Raw genomic sequence first — 21,366 nt, 5'->3', positions numbered from 1 at the left:
ATAGATGTTTTTTCTTATGAAGAGGATGATAACATAAGCTAACAAAGCATTTGACTTTCAGCTTTGCTAAAATCTAAGTAAAGTCTTTGCAGTACCCCTTCTCGGGTTAAACATCAATAGCATTTCCCTGATCTACCAGTCTAGCTACCATGTCAAAACAGGAAAGAAATAAAGTCTGTCATGAACGATTTTTAATAAAACCATGCTGATTTCTTGGTGATCATTTCCTTTTCTAGATGTTCTCTAAATGTCTTTTAGTAATACATTCTAGAAATCTGCCAGGAATTGGAGTTAAGCTTACTGTATGATGATTCACAGATTCTACTTTCTTACTTTAAAAAAAAAAATCAGGTTACCAGGGCAGTAAGGTGGCACAGTGGATAGAACACCAGCCTGGGAGTCAGGAAGACCTGAATTCACATCTGACCTCAGACACTTACTAACTGTGACCCTAGGCAAGTCATTTAACCCTGTTTGCCTCAGTTTCCTTATCTGTAAATAAGCTGGAGAAGGAAATAGGGAACCACTCCGGTATCTTTTCCAAGAAAACCCCAAAATGGGGTCACTTAGAATGTCTCAAAAAAAAAAAAATCCAGTTGAGTCAAAAAACAGATAGTGTCATAATTCCCCTCTTCTGACCCCTCTCCATATCTTTGCTTTATAGGGGTTGCTTATTTGGATCAAACCATGATAGTTTTAAGTGAAAAAAAGCAAGAATTGTAGTGGTTTGTTTGTTTGTTTGTTTGAGGAGGTGGGGCACAAAGCAATTAACAACAACAACAACAAAAAAATCAACCAACAACAATGAACCTAAAAACTGAGGGTTTCTGTCAAGTGTTTTTGAAAATGTGTCCATGTGGTTGCTTCAGCTGCACTTACTAAAATTGTAATGTTAAAGGGAAGATGAGCATGATCTCTGCTCAAGAATAACATAGGAATTCATGAAGTGTTCCATATTTTTAAAAGAAAAAAAATGTTGCCCACATCCATACTTTACTTTCTTCTCCATAAAATCATAACATTGTAGATTTGATGGAGACCTCAGAGATTATCTCGTTCCACACGCCTAGGTAGGATTTGTTTCCTAAGGCAAATTCAGTTGAGGTGAATTACGGTGGTGCATTAGAGGACAATCTACCCTCGCTGTGTTTAAGAAGAAGATGGACATTGGGAGAGAGGCAGGACTAACCTCTAGAGGTATGGCAGCCTTGGGCCAGAAGAGAGAAGGGAGGAAGCTGCTAGGGCAAGGCATGTTGCTGGGAGGATAAAGGGCTGCATTGGAGAAAGTATGTCCCTTGAATATTGGCACCCTGGGGCAAAGCCTTTTCATTCTGTCCTAGTTATGGCAGAATCTAGTTCAATTCTCCCAATTTTACAGAGGACAAATTGAGGTCAACTAAGGGGGGGTATAGTCCATGGTCATACCAGCCAAATAGTAGTAGAATTGTGACTAAAGCACAGGTTTCTGGACTCAAGTCTTTAGCTTTCTCTACACCATGCCCTATATAAAGTGGATATCTATGTCAAAAAGTTATAAAGGAAGGAGTGTTGTAGTGTCTAACCTGTGCAGAAACCATAAGGATAGGCTCTGTAATTGGAATTTCCCTGCCAAATGGCAACAGCAAACTTTACAAAATAAAGGCCTCTGAAAGGGAAAGAGAATAGAAAGGTTAGCAGAGATAAATTTATTAGTTAAATACTGATTTTACAGCAACCTCACCTTAAGACAACGTTAACAGGTCTGTGGGGTCAGAGGGGTATGGGCATCCATCCTTCATGGAAGGGAACAAAATGGGAGATTAAAATTGAACCTTGTTTTAAAGATGCTCTTTGCTACTGGTAGATTCTTTTGGGTCAGGGTTAGGTAATGTCATAGACAGTTACAGCACTGTTTATGAAAAAGGAAAAAAGATCATGGTAAAGAGTCTCTATGGGGCCCTGGGGCCCTCTTTGAATCAGCAGTATTCTAGGACAGCAGTAATAGGGTAAGGTAGGGAAGGAAAAAAGACCAATTCCAGAGAAGCTCACAGTGGAGGCTTTCCAACGGGTCACACTCAGTGCTTTCCTCTAGGGGATGTTTTTTCAACTCTCTTGAGGCTTTTCCCTGCCAGGTAGAAGATTTCCATTTAAAAAAATCAGAGTCAAACATTTAAGCCAGTTAATATCTCATCATTATACACATAACTTGGTCCAGAACCTTTGAAAAAGCCTGAGAGGAGGCAAGGAAGGTACATGTTACATTATACATGAGAGCTGCATCATAAGTGAAGGTTCAGAGAGTATGGGAATAAGAATCACTGGCTTGCAGAAAGATCCTCCCACCTCCAAAACCTTGTCATCTCCAAGTCACTGAGCTCAGCTGAGGGGGCAGTGCCCAATCAGACCTTCTTCTCTGGCATGGCTTTGTATTCCAGGCAAAGCCTCAAGTCTTAGGTCATGGGAGTGAAATGGTAAAAGGAAAAGATCTTCCTATCAGGAAATCTTGTAGGAGGAAGTCATGTGAGAAATGGTCTCTGACTACAATGAAGAAGCTTTCCCCATTTGGTCTGTGGAAGGTAGGTCTCTGTACTCGATGATCCAGGCTCTTTCCAGTTTTCCTACCCAAGTAGCCTTTTAAGTTTCTTCCAAATCATTCTTCTGGAGTCAGTCTCATCAAGGGAAGGACTGGGAATTCTGGCTACAGAAAGCCCCAAATCTCTCTCTTCCCTGGCTTCCAAAATCCCGGAGTCCATATGAGGAGTCTGAGGTGGAGAAAGAGGTGAGATTATGCAGTGATGATATCCCCATGGCTTTCAGCTAAAACAAGGCTATTCCAGGAGTCCTGCTTGGTTCCAGTCTGTGGGGACTGGCTGACTGGAGATGGGTAGCCCTGAGGAGAGATCTTCAGGGCTGACAGAACTGGATGGATAGAAGCCCCATGGCCAGACATCGAGCTGACTGAGAATGACTAGAAACAAAAAGTGAAAGGATGAAGTGAAAGAGAGTTCATCACAGAAGGCTACAAAATATCTGGGATGGGAGAGTTCAAAGTGGAATTTTAATCACAGGGCTCATGCCACATGGAGACCCTTGACTTGTGGCTTAAATTATTTCTCTTCGGAAGCCCTTAATTCTCAGCCACTTACCATATCTTAAAAGCTTGGGCAGACCCAAGCCTCTGGCAAGTGGATTAAAGAAAAAGGATGAGGAAAAGGGAAAAAGCAAAATGAAAGGCAAACCAATCTGTCCCTCTCCTAGCTGGGTCCATTGAATAAAGGTAGCTTGGCATGGTGTTTATTGCTTTCTCTGCCCCTACCATCCCAGTGGACAATGGGTTGGATTTGCAGTCAGATAATTTGGGTTAAAATCTCAGCTTTGCACTAGACTCTTGTGAGACGTTGGGCAAATCATTTCTCTTTGGGTCTCAGTTTTCTCATCTGTAAAATGATGGGGGTTAGATGATATGACCTTTAAGGTCTCCTTCCAGCACTGAAATCTATCTTCAACATTGAGGTATGACATTCTCCATGGCCACAAGGAGTTTTCACCTGCATTGTCTCATTTTATCCTCATAATAAGCCTATGAGAGAGATAGGACAAGTGTTATTGTGCCCATTTCACAGGTGAAGAAGCTGATAGTAAGAGGTTGTGATGTCACAGATTACAGTTATTGAAACCAGGTCTTGAACACAAGTCTTCAGAATCCAGAATCTCATATATACCATATTGCTTTGATAAAGAGTATCAAAATGGTGCCTTGATAGGATAAGCATTGTATGACAAAGGGAGAAGTCTTAGAAGGAACCAATGCAGCTATCAGACACACAGTGATGTCTACTGGCAGCTAGGTGGTGCAGTGGATTGAATGCTGGAGTTAGGAAGAATTGAGTTCAAATGTGACCTCAGATATTTACTAGCTATGTGACCCTGGGCAAGTCATTTTACCTCTTTGCCTCAGTTTCCTTATCTGTAAAATGGGGATAATAATATCACCTACCTCTCAGAGTTGTTGTGAGGATCAAATGAGATAATATTGAAAAATGCTTAGCACAATGCCTAGTACATAGTAAGTGCTATATAAATATTAATTTTTGTCATCATCATCATCATCATCATCATCATCATTATGTGATCTGGCTACAGTGAAAGACAACTGAACCTCTGGCATGTATGCACTTAGCAGTGAGGACCCTTCCCTTCAATTCCTATGTAAGATGCTCAAGGCTTCTCTCACTCAGAAGGACCAAAGCCCCACTGACCCCAAGAATACAAAGGCAGTTAGGAATGTTGAACCCTCCCTCATGTAATCCAAAGAAAAGGGCAAGTGGATTCGACAAGGAATGTGGGTTTTCCATCACCTAATCTAGCCCCAAGATGAAACAGGAAAACCAGTTCACAGTGGTTGCCAAGGAATCCAGAAGAACTAGGGCAGTCCTGAGCCTGGATCACAGAATAGGGACAGGACACTTCTGAAACAATGGTAAAGGCCGTTCTACTAAAGAAAGGGGGCAGCTGGGTGGCACAGTAGATACAGTGCTGGGCCTGGAGTCAGGAAGACTCATCTTGCTGAGTTCAAATGTGCCCTCAGACACTTACTGGCTATGTGACCCTGAACAAGTCACTTAACCTCGTTTGCTTCAGTTCCTCATCTGTAAAAAGAAATGGAGAAGGAAATGGCAAACCATTCCAGTATCTTTGCCTAAAAAACCCCAAATGAGGTCACAAAGAGTCAGAAAAGACTGGAAAACAACTGAACAATAAAATGTGGAGGAGCCAATTCATCTTTTGAAGGTCCACCTCCCCACATTAATGGAACATGGGATTTACCACTGGACAGGACCTTGGAGCTCCTCATCTGGCCCAATCTCCTCATTTTCCAGAAGAGGAATTTTAGGCTCAGACAGGTTAAAACACTGGCCCATGATCATATAGGTAATAAGTAGTAGAGCTGAGATTTGAACCCAGATCATCTGACTTCAAATCCAGTACTCTTTCTACTACACCATGCTGCCTCCTTAAAATGACAATAAGCTGGATGCTGAACCAAAGTGGGGAATTTCCCTACAGTCCCAATATAAATATATACTATAAAACAATAAGCCCTGATATTTATAATACTCATCACAGGGCAACCCCATCGCTCACTGAGGCCTTGCTTCAATTCTAGTTCAAGGTCAAAGTTTTCTGGTTAAATTGCATTCCTCATATTTCATCAAAGCTATGTTTAATCCTGGGGTTATCTGCCCACTAGGGAGCCTCCTCCCATCTCACTTGCCATACTTACCTGAGACATGGGGCTGGTATGTCCATAATGGGAGGAGATCCCTGGCTCTGTTTTGATGGGACGCATCTCCTCAGTGTTAGTGGTATTACTAGAGCTGCTGGCAGTGCTGGTGGTGGGAGTAAGACTCTCACTACCTGGGGGACCTAGAAACAAGGCACACACACAGCAGTGACCCTCAGGCAGAGTGACAGAGACAAAGAGGGATACATCTCCTCTAAGAAGGGCAGGAGGCAGATAACAATGGCATTGCTGGTTACAGAAAGAGACTTTATGATTATGTGAGGGAAGGATGGGATGGATTATGGCCAGAAAGAGGCCAGAAATCAGGAGGGTCGTATCAGTATAGAGTAAAGACCTAGAAAGTAAAATTTTGCTAGGATGTTACAATCATGTGACAAGAGGCAATATAATATAGTGGAAGCATTGCTGTTCTCAATGTCAGGAGAAGACCTGAGTTCGAATCCTATTTTTGGTACTTACCAGTTATAACAAGTCACTTGTGTGGAACTCTGTGTTCTTATTTATAAAATGGAGGGTTTTTGGTTTTTTTTAACCAGACCTGTGATTTCATCAGAATATAGAGCTCATGATAAGGAATTACTTATACCAAGGCAGATCAATATTTTCTCTGCAATTTTTAATCTTAGGGAGTTTCCTAGGGGCACTGAAAAGTTAAGTGACTTGCCTAGGTTCATAAAGCTACAATATAGCAGAGATAGGACTTGAATGCTGGTCTTCCTGACTCTAAGGCCAATTAGGTCGCATTTATTGGAGCATGGAGTAAAGATAAATGTAGTAAAATGGAGATATTTCACAGCCTTGTTGTGAACTAATTTATGTAGCGCATGTGCACACTTGAAAATGCTATAATAAATGTGAGCTATTATCATTATTATCCCATTCTAAAAGAGACTGGTCAAGTCCATCTTTGGGGCATAGGAAGAAACCACTTGTAAGTGTTTTGTCTCTAGTGGTGAGGGGTGATTCATTTAGCTCTAATATGGCTTGATTGAAAAGTCAAAGAACATAAATACGTTTCCTTTCTTTAAAAGCAAGTTGACAAGCCATCAATATTTATTGGAATGAACAAATACTTCCTAGGTCCCTCAGTACTGAGAAAGGAGTGTCTAGCATAAGAGGCAAGATAGGAAACTATTGCTTCCGTATATACTGGTACCTTAGCTTATAAACTGACTTCTTATCTCAGTTAGTGAGATGTAGTTTCTCTAAGTCTGATCATATCTGGGGAAATGACCAAACTGAGTTCATGGATTTACACGGCTAAGCAAAGGCAGAGCGACATTTGTAGCCCTCCTAGACAACCTGCCCTCCTTCATCATATTTAGTATTAATAAGACCACAGAATGAAGCAGAGAAACTATGGTGAACCTCAAAACATTTTATATAAAGCATATCATAGACCCTCACACACAAAGGAAGGAACTGACATCATTGTTACTATCATGATTAGAAACCAGCTACATAACACTGCGCTGAGAGTTAGTTAAGCATGAGGAATAACCATTTTCACAGCACAGAGTTCTACTGATTTTTTCACATAATTACATATCACATTGTTAATAATATTAGAGTCCCACCTGATGCTGTCTTGGCTTTGTTAAGGTTCTTGGGCTTCCGTTTCCTTGTTTGAATCCCTTCTTTCCTCATTGCAAGAGGCCTTGGGACCTAGGGAGACCAAAATAATAATGTAAGCAAACACAAGTTTCCGTATGTAATCTATTTTCTAATATACAGCAACGGGCAGAGAAGTGACAGGAATCATCTTGAACAACCATAGCTTTGTGTGTTTAAGCAATAGGAATGGATTTTGGAAATTCTGACAAGAAAGCATTTTGGAAGAAATCAGCCTTGCAAAGGAATTTTAGAATTTGTTCATCAATAACTTTTTCTTTGGTCTCTTAGTCTGGGTAATTGACCTATTTGTTATAGGACTAACAAAGATTATTAAAACAGTTAAGATAGGACAGACAAGAAAAAAAAAGAGCAGAGATGAAAATTAGGTCAGAAGTTAGAACAGGTATAACAACTACATGAAAGAACGCTCCAAATTGAAACAACCCTGAAGTTTCACCTCACACCCTGAAATTTTTTTTTAAAGGAACAGAAGATGGGAATAATTAATGTTGGAAGGGTTATGAGAAGATAGGCACATTAATACATTATTGATGGAGCTGTGAATCTGTGCAACCATTTTGGAAAGCAATTTGGAATTATAAAAATAAAGTGACTAAAGTTTCCATCTTTAACCCAAAGATTCTATTACTAAGCTTATGCCCTAAGGAAGCCAAAGAAAAGTCTCCAAACATATCAAAATATTTATAGTAACACCTCTTGTGATAGCAAAGAATTGGGAAAAAAGTAGATGCCCATTGATTAGGAAATGGCTAAGCATTATAGTAGTTGAATGTTTGGCATATTACTGTGTTGTAAGAAATTATATGTATGATGAATACAGAGAAGCATGGGAAGATTTATATGAACTAATGCAGAGTGAAATAAGCAGAGTCAAGAAAACAGTAAAGACAATGACTTATAACTATGTAAATTGAGAATAGCCACAAAAAGACCCCAAAAGAAATATATAAAATTATAAAGAACAAGCATGACTTCTAAGAAAAGATGGGAAAAGACACCCTTACTCCACTGTTTACAAAAGTTGGAGGTTCCCAAGTAATGCACATTGTACATATTTTCAGACTTTTTCTAAGTGTTGATCAGTCATGCTGTTTTTTCCTCTATTTTTCTTTTTGTCTTCCAAAAAAATGCTATTTGTTATATAGGATGGTTCTCTGGAAGGAAGAGGGAAGAATACTGGGAAAAATTACGGTTATATAAAAAATCATCAATATAAAGTTATTTTTTAAAAAACAACATTGAGAAGGTAATTTCATTTCCTGTCATAGTAAGATTGGGGGAGAAGCTGTCTTACATCATGAATGACACAACTTACCATTTTCTTTATCTCTATACCCATTCTTTCATTCATTCCTCCAGTCCCAGAGAAAAAGCTGTCCCTCCTTCTTCCTAATGCTCTAATGCTCTTCCACCTATGCCCTAGAGTTCATCTCTTCACTTTCTCCTCCAACCTGCTCATTAGGGCATTCCCTAAGGTTTCCTTGGCCTTCTTTTCTCTCTCTCTCTACTCTTTCCCTTAGTTAATTGATCTTGTCTCACAATATTAGCTACCACCTATATACTGAGAACTTGAATATGTATATATGATTCATTTTATAATTATATATTTTAGAATTTTTCTAATTTTCTAATTATTATTTATATTTCTAACCCCTAAGACATTCTATCTACCAACTCTGAGCACTTTCATTGGCTTTCCCTTTTGCCTAGAATGCCTTCTCTCCTCATCTCTGCTTCCTGACTTCCCTGGCTTGCTTCAGGTCCTAGGTAAAATCCTACCTTCTACAGGAAGCCTTTCCCCCTCCCTTTTAATTTCACTGTCTTACCTCTGTTGATTATTTTCAATTTATTTTGTATATAGCTTGTTTTTATGTAATTGTTTGCATCTTGTCTCCCCCATTAAACTGTGAACTCACTGGGAGCAGGGACAATCTTTTACTTTTCTTTGTATCCCCAGCACATAGTGCCTGGAACGTATTAGGTACTTGGTAAATATTTGTTGACTGACTGACTCCCTGAAGCCCCAATCCCAAATGTCCAAAAGGATATCTCCATCTCTCTATGTTTTGTCATTAACTCAAACTCATCATATCCAAAACGGAATTCTTCCTTTTTATGCCCAAACTTGTTCTTCTCTAGATGAGCAAGGGTGCAGAGGAAGGAATGAGGAAGGAATATTAGTGTGACCCTGGGAAAACCAGCCTCCATGACCTGAGTTCAAATGTGGTCTCAGACTAGGTTGTGTAACGTTGGGCAAGTCAATTAACCTTGATTTGCCTCAGTTTCCTCATCTGTAAAATGGGGCTAATGCATTGCCTCCCAGGGTTGTTGTGAGGATTAAATGAGATGACAATTATAAAGCATTTAGCATGGTGCCTGGCACACAGTAAATGCTGTATAAATATTTATTATTAGCTGTTATCTCTGCTTTTTCACTAACTATCCCTCATGTAGGGAATTAATTTCTTTCTTACCTCTGCCTCTTAGTTTCCTTCAAAATTCAGCTAATGGGCCACTTTCTACATGAAGCTTTTTCTAATCTTCTCAGCTGCTAGCACTCCCCCCCTTCCCAAGTTATATTTATGTATTCATTCTGTATATATTTGTACATGTACATGTTGTTCTCCCCAATAGAATGTAAACTTCTTGAGGGGAAGAACTGTTTCATTTTTATCTTTGTATGCTCAGTAACTAGCAGAGTGCCTGGCACATAGTCAATGCTTAATAAATGAATTCATTGATAGATCTGCCCATTTGATCTTCCAAAAACATAGTCTACCTCACCCATCATGCTGTTTTCAGCACTGTGCTTTGCACTTGCTAGGTGGTCAATAAAAATTTCTTGAAATAATTATAGAAGCTAGCACAGAGGGTAATTCAGTACAACTCAACATGCATTTGTTAAGTGCTTACTGTGTGCAAAATTTTAGGAAGACAAAGATGAAATATGACATAGCCCTTACTATCAAGAAGCTCATTCTACTGGGTAAGATTAGGTGAAAGATAAGAAAAAGAATCAAGATATAGTAGAAAGAACACTGGATAAGATATCAGAAGAAGACATTTCTATTCAATGGCAACATAAAAATGACAATTAAAAGGAAGTGAAACCTAACAAACAGAGAAATGAACAGTCACCACATTGGCAAGGTTCAGGGACCCAGTCTTAACTTACCCCATGAAGTTTCATGTAAAGGCCACAGGCATTACAGACAGGCTCTCCTTCTGCATTGCGGCGCCATAGCGTGGTGGTTGTGGTCTGGCAATTTGCACAAGAGAGCCCCACCCGGCGGGAAGCAGACTGAAAAGGCAGGACCAAAAGGTTTATTTTGTATTTTACCAAGAGAGAGATTGTCCCTAGGGGATCTTCTTGATCAGACCAATGGGAGAGCACCTAATCCTAAAATAGACAATTTCCCGTTGTGGAACCAAAAGTAGTCAATAAATATGCCCAATACAATGAAACAACTTCATGTAGGATCATGTCACATGGGTAAGGTCCTTAGAATCTCCGTGAAGTTCTAAGGAAGGGTATGATGTCTTGAGAGGAAGTGTGCTATAGGGAAAGACTACTGGATTTGGAGTCAAAGGGTCTCGGTACTGCTAATTACTACTTATGTGACCTAAACACTCATTCCTCATCTCTAAAATGAGGGAGTTGGACTATATGACCTCTCAGATCCCTTCTAGACCTTAAGTTATCATTTTCAGTCCCTGGGCTATTTCACTGAGTCATGAAGCCAGAATCTCCTAGTAGATACCTGGACTACCTTCTAGATAAAAGTGAGAAGTTTCAGGAACAACTTTCATTCATAAAAGCTAGAAGATATAACTTTAGTGTTGCTACTGAGCACTAATGAGAGTGGAGGCAGACCAAATGGGATAGGTAGTATGGCTTGAAGAATGTGTAATGGGGATTCGGAGCATGCGCAGATGTCATGTGTTTGCAAAGATGGCGTCATTCCTGTGGAAGATTCTGGAAGCTTGCTTCTGGGTGACTAGAGTCCTAGAGTATGCTAGACATTGTGCTATACTTCCATATGCATGGGAACAGTCTTTTTCCATTGACTTTATAGTCATAGCCCTGTAGCTGGAACTGTTGGTGTTTTTAATCTTATTATTTTATTTAGAAATATTTTGTCATTAGAATGTCATTTTTTTTTCAGAACAACTTACAGAAATATAACTTACAAAAATTATTACAGCCAACTTTGATAAAATATCAACATTTAATATTTTAATGGGGCTTTGAGGCATACCAAGATCATCCAAGATGGAAGGAAATATCCACATGCGAGACAGCAGGGACTTGCCCTCTCTCTCTCTCTCTCTCTCTCTCTCTCTGCCACCAAAGGCATGAAGATCCTGTTTACCTTGCACAGGAGCCATGAGTGAAGCTAAGGGGAGGGGGGAAGAGGGCTATATTCTTCCCACCCCACATCCCACACCACCCAGCCCAAGAATTGGACTTGGAATTTTGATCTATTTTGTCCAACCTTTTCAGTTCTAGGCACAGGAGCTAGATAGAGTCTCTGGATCTGTACTCAAATTATGGTGACTTTGGAGACAGGATTCCAGGCCAGATGTTGTTGCCAGCCCAGCAGGGAAGCCCTGTGAAATCAGACTGACCAGGATTCAAACCCAAGGGGAGCTTGGACTATGGTATCTACCCACAGTGAAATGAGTTCAATTGAGAATCTAATTGCTTTCCTTTTTCCAGAGACTGAGATTGTGTAGGGGATTATGCCCCCCAGATGTTGGGAGGGAGGATGTTTGTATTCTTGCTATACCTCTGAAGTAAATATTTCTTTGTAAAAGCTAATCTGGCTGTTAAGTTGGTAAACAGAACTGGGGTGCATGGGACCCCTAAAACTAGGCAAACATAAATCAGTGGGGGATGGAGTCAATGGTAGAGACTAGATACTCCCAACCCACCTAGGGATACTGGAGAACCCTAGGGAGGGGTGGAATATAACATCTGGCTCTCAGACAATGGGGGCCAGGGTACTCACTGTTATGTCATATTTTGTTTAACTAAAATAGCATTTCATTTGTAAGAACAAACTCCTGTTACAAAAATTAATCTTTATTGGTTCAGAGTTGCTTTTACAAATATACTAACAAAGTCTCAAATGAAACAATATTTTAAGTAGAAAAAATACCAATTTTTAAATAGTTTGGCAAACATATTTACATGGCTTATATACATATACGGTAGTTTTTTTTCCCCTTATATACCTTTACATAAAGTTTAAACATAAGTTTTAACTTATATGAAACATAAAGGGTAAGTCTAGCTGCCAAAATACTGTTTAGCAGTTAACAAGTGACTTCCGTGAAATAGTAAACAAAACACATTTTCTGGAATAGCTTTTAGATTTTTCTAGTGGGCCCTCTAGTGCCAGAAAGAAGGACTTTTTTTTTTAAACAAATAACAGCTTCAGTGCAATTTCCCCTACTTGTGTTTAAGGCTCTTCTTTTGGTAGTGGCACCATAAGATTATGAAGAGAGATATGAATCTAGGATTCATTTTTCAAATCAAACAGGAAATGAAAGCAAATGATCCATAGACTGCATGGAAAAAAAAAAAGACTCATTTATAGTTAATTACTACAGTAAAAAATGCAATTAACTATTTTATAGTTAAATAGCTTGACATATCAGGCAATTGCAATCATTGCAGCATGATTCAATCATATGAAAATTTTTGCATAAGCTAATTAACCATTATGAGAAATGCTTGTACAATGTGAACAGTTATTTGTTACTTTATGATATTCTTAAATTCAGGTAATAACTATTTTTTTTCCGATTCCTTTTTGAATTTCAAAGTTAATGACACAATTCTGCATTCTAAATCATATACATTTTTGCAAAAACAAGATCAAAATAGTGTCTACATTAAATTACAAAATTTTGACAAATAAAATACTGTGTAATATAATCCCATCACGTTTTCATTGGGAGTCATATCACTCTAATGATAGTGTTCACTTCAAAAATATTATTTAACTAGTAATTTGGAATGCCATAGATTTTCAAGCCAGTTGCTTTTGTAAAATAGCTGCAGTTGTAACTCTTTCCCATAGAAGGTCTTAAATGTGCTCTGACAGCCAAAACTATATGGTGCCAACAACGAACACAATGTCTAGGTGGCATTAAGGGACACTAGAGGAAAGAGGTGGCATCACCCTTGCCAGCAACCTGATGGCATCTGTAAATCAGTTTGACAAATTTGTAGTAGTTTTTTTCAGCATTTGTGCCCGAGAGTGAAGGACTCTACTTCTATCATGAAATAAGTGGGAAGGGCCTGAGTACTGTCTCCCACTTCCTGAGGGAGGTGTGACTTCCAAGACTGTGGTATCAAAGCTCTGTTTCTATGTCCCCCTAACTAGGAGATTGACTGTTTCTGGGCATTTATACATCCCCTGCCCATGGGACAGTGTGTTTCAGGGTGGTATAATAATTTCTAAGAGATGATTTCCTGAAATACAAATTCCCCCTACACATCAGAAGAACTCAGTATGAGGGCTCTGTCTTATTTCAGACATATACCTCTTCTCCCTGGAAAAAGTTTTTCTTTGTCCTTTTGGGATAGAATCCCCCCACTTTCAACTCAATCATCCCATTGCCTTTATCCTATTCTCCTATAAACCCCAGACTTATTGAGAGACTAAAAGAACAATGATTTCTTCACTATTCAGAGGTTGGTAGGGGGGAAACACCCCCCCCACACACATATATCTCTTCTCCTTTTATAGAACTTCCCACTTTCGTATTCTATCCTACAAAAAAAGATACGGATTCATTCCTAAATTAGAGGATTTGTATTAATTCAATTCTTTCCCCTTCTCTTCTCCTATTAAAGGTTTAGCCCTTTAGGTTCTTTTTATCCCATAATGAGCCCTCTATGTTCTTCCTTTTACCTCACAAACTCTTTAAAGAACATAAACATATAAATAAGATATAAATATGAGGTAAATTTAAAATTACTTAGTCTTTTCTTGATAATTCTGCTTGGTTGGTCATTATGATGATCAGAACCTCCCATTCTTTTAGAATTATTCATCTTTACCATATTGTTGTCATTGTATAAATTGTTTTGGCTCTGTTTACTTTGCTCTGCATCAGTTCATATAAGTCTTCCCTGGTTTCTCTGAAAGGATCTCTTTCATCATTTCTTACAGCACAACAGTATTCCAAAACATTTATATACCATAACTTGTCCAGTCATTTTTCAATGTATGGGCACTCCTACCCAGATTCCTACTCTTAGCTACCTTGAAAGGAACTATAAATATTTTTGCACAACCTTAGAGTTTGTTTTGCTTTGGAGTAACATCTTCTCTACCCCCCACCCTTACTTAATGAACCTTCCCTCTAATTCCACCTAGACATTCCTTCTCCCTTTTCTCTCCTACTTTTCTATTGAGTGAAGTGTATTTTTGTACCTTATTGTTGTTCAGTTCTTTCAGTCATTTCCAACTCTTTGTGACCTCATTTGGGGTTTTCTTGGCAAAGGTACCACAGTGGTTTGCCATTTGTTTCCCCAGTTCATCTTACAGATGAAGGTTTAACAGGGTTAAGTGACTTGCCCAGGGTCAAACAGCTAATAAGCGTCTGAGGGTAGGAATATGAATCTTCCTGACTTCAGGTTCGGCACTCTATCTACTATGCCACCTAACTGCGCACATCTCTGTGCACATATTTGTCCCTCCTTTTCACCAGTTCAGATGAGAATGAGGTTCAAGTATCAGCAGTTATCATCACCTCCTCTTTCTTTTTTATATAGATGTCTACTTGCACACTCTGATTACGTGAGATAATGTTCCCTAACTTTCCTTTTCTTCTCCTTCCTCTATGACTCCTGGTGATGAACCAACTCCTTTGGTTCAGAGGGGAGCCTTCTGACATGTATTATCTCCCCAGATTTGAATAGGTTATCTTTATTTAGCCTTTTACAATTCTTTATGTTTACCTTTTTATGTTTCTCTTAATTCCTATGTTTGAACTTCAAAATTTTTACAAAGCTCTGGTCTTTTTTTTTTAATCAGGAATGCTAGGAAGTTTTCTATTTCATTAAAGATCCATTTTCTCCCTGTGGGATTATATTCAGGTTTTGCTGGGTATGTTATTCATGGTTTTACAACCAAGCCTATGTCTTTGATTCTTGGAATATCATATTCTAAGCTCTCTGCTTCTTTATAGTGGTGGCTGCCAAATCATGTGTGATCTTGTCTGTGACTCCTTGGTACTTGAATTGTTTCTTTCTGGCTGTTTTCTGTATTTTTTTTTTCTTTGACCTGGAAGCTCTGGATTTTTATTATAACGTTTCTGGGAGTTTTCATTTTGAGGTTACTTTTAGGAGGTTACTAATGCATCCTTTTTATTTCTGCTTTGTCCTCTAGTTCTAAGAGACTTGGGAAGTTTTCTTTTATGATTTCTTGAAATATGATGTCTAGGCTCCTTTTTTGGTCATGGTGTTCAGGTAGTCCAATTTTTTTCCCTCAATATGTTTTCCAGTTAAGTTGTTTTTGTTCTGAGATATTTCGACTTTTCTGCTATTGTTTAAGTCTTTTAACTGACATCTTTCTCCTTGTCTCTTGGAGTCATTGTCTTCTATTTAATCCATTCTAATTCTCAGGGAGGTTATTGCTTAGGTAATAATTTGTGCCTTCTGTGCACAAATTTCTGTGTTAATTCACTTTCCAATTTTTTATTCCATAGCTCTCATTAATTTTCCAAATTTTTCCTCTAGTGCTCTCATTTCATTTGTAAAAACACTATTTACTTAAAAAAGAAAACAACAAAAACCTTGCTTCATCTCTTCCAGAAACTCTGGTTGAATCTATATGCAAGCTGTGTTTTTATTTGAGGCTTTGCTTGAGATGCTTTGGAGTAATTTTCTTCTGTGTTTATACCTTGAGGTTTTGTTTTTTTTTTAAATGGTGGGATTCTTATTTTATCTGCTCATTCTTCCAGCCTACTTCCTGGCTTCAGTCTTAATGTTAGAACCAGGTGCTTGGCACTTCTGGAGGAAAAGTCTGGGCTGCTCCCATTCTGTTTTCTTGGTATATTGGATATTATGTGATTCTAGGGTCTCAGGGACAGCCCATACTGGGGACCTGCAAGTTTTCAGTGCTCCTAAAGTATTCTGATCTAGGACCTCCAAAACAAAGTCTGATCACTGAACCCCAGATCTGAGTTCTGCAAGTTTCTGACCTGGGTTTAGGTCCAAGCAATAGTAGATTCCTGCCAGACTTAGTCTCTATTAGTCCTAGGAAGACCTGCTGGTTCAGGGTGATAAAACTGCAAAATCTCCTTTGGTTTAGGATTCCTGCCCCGGTTATTCTGCTGCTGATTTCAGACTGGGCTAGGGGCTACAATTGAGTCTGTTCTGCTTGAGAGATCTTAGCCATACTGCACTTGCATTTTTTCCTAACTTCCAACTTAAATTGTCCTCACCTGTTTGGACTTCTGTCACCCCTCCTCCAACATGCTCCAACAAAGGGTTTCAGACCAGGTCAAAAGTTAGCAATATATAAAAGACTTGCCTCTCCTTTTAAAGAGACCCTGTGACCTCTCTTTTTTTGGAAGAGAGGTAGGGGACTATGGGTGAATAATATTATATACACTGACAGATCACCATGTTAATTGGTTTAATGAGCTGTTTTTCTTTATTTGCAGAGGAGTAGGAAGTATATCCAAAAATGATTATAATGTAAAAATTGAAGGCACCAAAGAAACTTTTTTTTTAAGAAGGAAGTAAATACATTAGGCCCTTAGGTGAAAACAAAAAGTCAGCCTATGGTGGAACTAGGACTACAACATAAAAAATATGAGGCAAAAGATAAGGAGAAGGATGCATAAAAAGCTACCATATGTTCCCTGGTCCCTGTTCCTGTTCTAGTTTTTATTTGGAATGAATCCATGCTTCAAGGATCTAGTTCAGTAGTGTTGGCCCATCTACCACTGACACAGATTGCAATACTCTCATGCATTAGCAGTCTTTCTGAGTTTCTGTGGCTACAAGTCTTCACCTCTGAGAGGCCAACCCTCTGCTGCCCCTCTTGGCTGGGCTGGTCCTTAGATAAGACACATACTTAAATCTTGGCAAAGACTTTTCAGAGCTTGTGCTTTAATGACTTAACCCAGGCATCAGCAAACTAGGAAGAGGTGACCAAATCCCACCCACTGCCTGCTTTTGTATGGCTTGTGAACAAAGAATGGCTTTTACAATTTTAATTTTACAATTTTACAATTTAAATAAGACTTTTAAAAAAATTATATACAATTAAACTATTAAAAAAACACATAAAAACAATTCTTAACTTGTCTGGCTGTACAAAAGCAAGTAGTGGGCTGAATTGGCCAGGTCAGTAGTTTGCTGAGTTGACTCCTGGCCTAGTCTTTGAGAACCCAAGGTCGAGTCCATTTCACGTCGGAAAAAGATTCCACATTGAATCTATATTAAGTTAAAAAATATTAATGTTGATCAAAGCAGAATTTTAAAAGACCATTCCCCTTTCCTTTTGGCATCTCCCCCTTCTCACATCATAATAAACTAAACTGGTTTAACATGGCACAATAATAAATAGTTAATAAAGAGTCCCCTTTGACTCTCTAAACATCATACTCAAACAAGTAATTTTTGAGCCCCCAAAGCCAGGTTGACCTAAGGAAACTCCTAAGAATAGAGAAGCACAACTTCTGTATAATGATTCTGTAAAAGTTCCAGCAGGTGAAACCTACAAAAGGTAAAACCTATAAAAATAAAGCCCCTGAAACATAAGAAGTACAGGACCAATGGCTGCTCCCCAGAGTGCTGGACTTAGGGAAGCATGGTAGGGGGCTTCAGGAGGGGTTGCTTACCAGACGACGTTGTGGCTTAATAAGAGGCCGGTTGATGCCGTTCATCTTGTGGTAGAGCCCACAGGCATTGCACAAATAGTGACCTGTCCCATCTCTCCTCCAGAGAGGGGTAGACATGGCCCCACAGTTGACACATTCTCGACCCTCAGAGAAGTCATCAAACATATCTACTGGGAAATAAGTGGAGAGAAAATACAGAAGTTAATTTTCCTCCATATCTGGTCTTATGTCTGATAACCTAAGCAGCATAATCCCAATATAATTTCTTTCCAAGAATTTAAATCACTGTTAAACACAATCTCATTCATCCTTACTATGATCCTAAATGACAGAGGGAACAACATATCAATGATAGTAAGTCAGTATTTTATCCTCTTAGACAACAGAAGTAGCAATGCCAGACCATAGATTTAAAATCTGAAGTCCAGAGCTGGGACCATATGGGTGTGGGTTCCATTGGAACTTTTCCTCAGGCACGCCAAGGATCAGAGTTGCTGGAGATGGTTGGGAAAAGAGCTCCATCTGGAGTGTGCTTAATCATTTTTCTTTTTAGTTTGACTATGTCTAATAAACTCTATAGCCACCATATGCTCATTGACTGTGTCCTGTGAATGAAGACAGATATTTATAGTAAAGTCCAGGAAACATATCCATAGTTTTTCCTTAAAAAAAAAAAAAAATATATATATATATATGTTCATATTTATTATAGATTATATACTATACTATACTATATATTTCTATCTATATCTATATATATCAGCAATGTTTCATCTCTTGAATTTTTTCTATTTCTTAGTCTAAATTCAGGACTCAGTCAATGTAGTTTTTCACTTGTCCAGCTCCCCAGAGCTGCTCAACTTGACAATACAAGAAGATATATAAAGCTCATACACAGACTTTGAAATACCACTGGGCTGATAGTTTGGGTAAAGCATCACCTGGTGGACAACTGATATATTACAGCCCCCATATTCAATACCTACTTGTACGATTAAGGGAAGGCACATGCTTTCTGCTACTGCTATACTCCCAAGGGTCACAAGTACACACAAAATATCCACAAATGTCACAATAGAAGTCATTAAGCCTATATACATACACAAGTACATACACACACACACACATACTCTAAAACCCAGTATATACCATTATACCTTGCTAGGCATATACCCCAAGAGAAAGGGCGTACATTATACTAAAAAGTACAAAAATACTAATAGTGGCACCTTTTATAGTAAAAAAGAACTGGAAAGTATATACTCATTTAGGAATAGCTAGATAAATTGTAGTATGTGAATATAATATTGTGTTGTAAAAAATTACAAATATGAAAAATTCAGAGAAACTTGAGGTTTGCATGAACTGAGTAAGAGTAAGCAGAAGCAAGAGAAAAATTTACATAATAACTCAGATCAATGTAGTCACTTCTGACACCTTGATGAAGAAGCATGCCTCTTTCCTTTCTGCAGAAAGATGGTAGAGTACAGGTAAGAAGTGAGCCACATATTTTCAGACACAGTCAATGTATTGATTTGCTTTACTTAAACATAGTTCTTTGTTACAGGGAAGAGATTTATTAAGGGAGGGGAGTCAAAATGACAAATTAAAAAGTTTTTCCTCTACATTTCCAATAAGTGGTCTCCAGGCACAGCTTAAGCATCCTCAGGGATGAGGAGCTTGCTATCTTTTAAAAATTCATTGACAACTGAGAGTTTGAGTCACCCTGCTGTTTATATTGGCCACGCACTCAGGCTCTGAGAATCTTATTTTTTTTTCTTTTCCATTTAACTCATTTTATTTATTCCCAGCTTAGCCACCAAAACTTCAAAAACATAAATAAAAATTAACTGGTGGTGTGTGTGTGTGTTTTATTTATAGCCTGCTCTAATTATTGAGAACTTCTTTATATAGAGCTGACATTTGCTTCCTCATAACTATCACCCATTGGTCTCCTTGTCTTACTTCTGTCCCCCTGAAGCTGCTTTTGTTCCTTCAAGCCCTAGCTTAGGAAAAAAAAAATCCCAGTTCTTTTAAAGACTGTATGATGATCCTATCATCTATTTGTTTCAGGGTCACAGTTTGGAAGGTCTGGCTCATCCAAAAGAAAATTCTCAGGTCCTAACTCTGGGTAGCAAATCAGTCATTTGCACCTGCAAACCAAGTCAGTCAGTGTCCCAACCAGGTAAACACCAGGCAGGTGTGAATGGTTGTTTGCTTATGTTGTTTGTGTACATCACAGTCACAAGGCCAGCTATTTTTGCACCTGTACTACACTTCGAACTCTTCAGCCAAGGTCAGCTACCTTTCAGGAAATGAGGCAACTCACCAGAAACCAGCACTTCTTTAGCTTCCCGGAACTAAGCTTCTTAGCCTTGGAAGCAGCTTGCCAAAGTGACAAGAGTCGGGTGAGAGGAGGGTGGGCATAGGATGGGCACCAGCCACCAGCCTTGAGAGTTCTCATTCCTACCTCCATCATTTGAGTCTACTTGCATGTCCTGTGCTGCTCTTCACACTTCTACCTGGCTTACTTTGTCTATGTATTTACTTATAACTACACCTGTTGTTTCCCCTAATAGATTATAAGTTCCTTGAGGGCAGGAGCTATTAAGTTTTTTTTTTTGTTTTGTTTTGCTTTCCCCAACATCTGGCAATAGAAGGTGCCAATAAATGCTTTTTGATTGATTGATTGGTTCCTTCTATGTAAGATAAGCTGTTGCGGTTGAAAGAGCTGATCTTGTAGTCTCAGAGCCTGTTCTCAAATATAGGCTCTTCTCACTACATGTGAGACCTTAAAATCTTTTAACTTACTCTCTGAGCTTCATTTTCCTTCTTATAAAACAAGCAAATGATCTGTAAGCTCTAAATTCTCTGACTGGGATTCTATACTTTTCAAGCCACTCAGTAAAAGCCAGCTAGTAGTGGTAGTGGCCACAGGAGGGCTCCACAGCCACACAAATGAATAAGGAATTCTATCCAGAACACAACCTTCTTTTTAAGAGAGTCACAAAAACTGGAAATAAACCTGAGCTAGGAGTTTAAAGATTATTTATTCTAGCATTCTAACTAAGACCCAGAGGGGAAGTGACTTGCCCAGGGTGGCAGAGTTGGGGCTGTACCAGGTAGGAATGAGTCCCAGGCAAATATTTCGCTGCCCAGCTGGCTCAATTCCCTGCTCTTCACACCTTTCAGTTTTCCCTTTCCTGGAGATCTGTGGGTTGGAAGGAACTTTCTCACATCATAATAAACTAAACTGGTTTAACATGGCACAAATTCTTCATAAATAGTTAAGAAATAATCTCCTTTGGCTCTCTAAACAACACACTCAAAGAAATAACTTTCTTTCAAATAGCCATCTCTAACTGACCCTTCAAAACTTACTTCACTTAGATGTCATTTTAAGACTTGGAGCTTCTTGGGCAATGTGATATAGTGGACCTGGCCTCAAAATTGACCTCTAACACAACGTATAGAACATGAGGCCAATCATTTAACCATTCTAAGCCTCAATTTCCTCCTCTATAAAATGATGGAGTTGTATTAGATGGCCTTTCAGGTCTGTTCCAACTCTACAG

General features: G+C 38.8%; 1 protein-coding gene and 1 non-coding gene across 3 annotated transcripts in view; one reads left to right on the top strand and one right to left on the bottom strand.

Moving 5' to 3' along the window:
• The first annotated feature begins 859 nt into the window (after positions 1-859).
• Positions 860-961, top strand: LOC114026749. Its single transcript, XR_003567158.1, has one exon. It is a non-coding gene; the product is annotated as a U6 spliceosomal RNA (small nuclear RNA).
• Positions 962-1,277: 316 nt separating this feature from the next.
• GATA4 (GATA binding protein 4) overlaps positions 1,278-21,366 on the bottom strand; it is a 106,300-nt gene continuing 86,211 nt past the window's right edge. For both annotated transcript variants that reach the window (XM_027840270.1, XM_027840269.1), the window contains exons 3-7: positions 17,792-17,958; positions 10,095-10,220; positions 6,862-6,949; positions 5,264-5,406; positions 1,278-2,947 (exon numbers count right to left, since the gene is read on the bottom strand). In XM_027840270.1, the coding sequence (XP_027696071.1) occupies positions 2,765-2,947; positions 5,264-5,406; positions 6,862-6,949; positions 10,095-10,220; positions 17,792-17,958 (707 nt within the window). In that variant the 3' untranslated portion in view covers positions 1,278-2,764. The remainder of the gene's footprint in view (positions 2,948-5,263; positions 5,407-6,861; positions 6,950-10,094; positions 10,221-17,791; positions 17,959-21,366) is intronic.

The sequence above is a fragment of the Vombatus ursinus genome, unplaced genomic scaffold (genome assembly GCF_900497805.2).
Source record: "Vombatus ursinus unplaced genomic scaffold, bare-nosed wombat genome assembly UNPS02014841.1, whole genome shotgun sequence".
In the NCBI taxonomy this organism is placed as follows: Eukaryota; Metazoa; Chordata; class Mammalia; order Diprotodontia; family Vombatidae; genus Vombatus; species Vombatus ursinus.
Note: the sequence above shows the minus strand (reverse complement) of the source record. Positions and strands in the feature narration are given on the sequence as shown.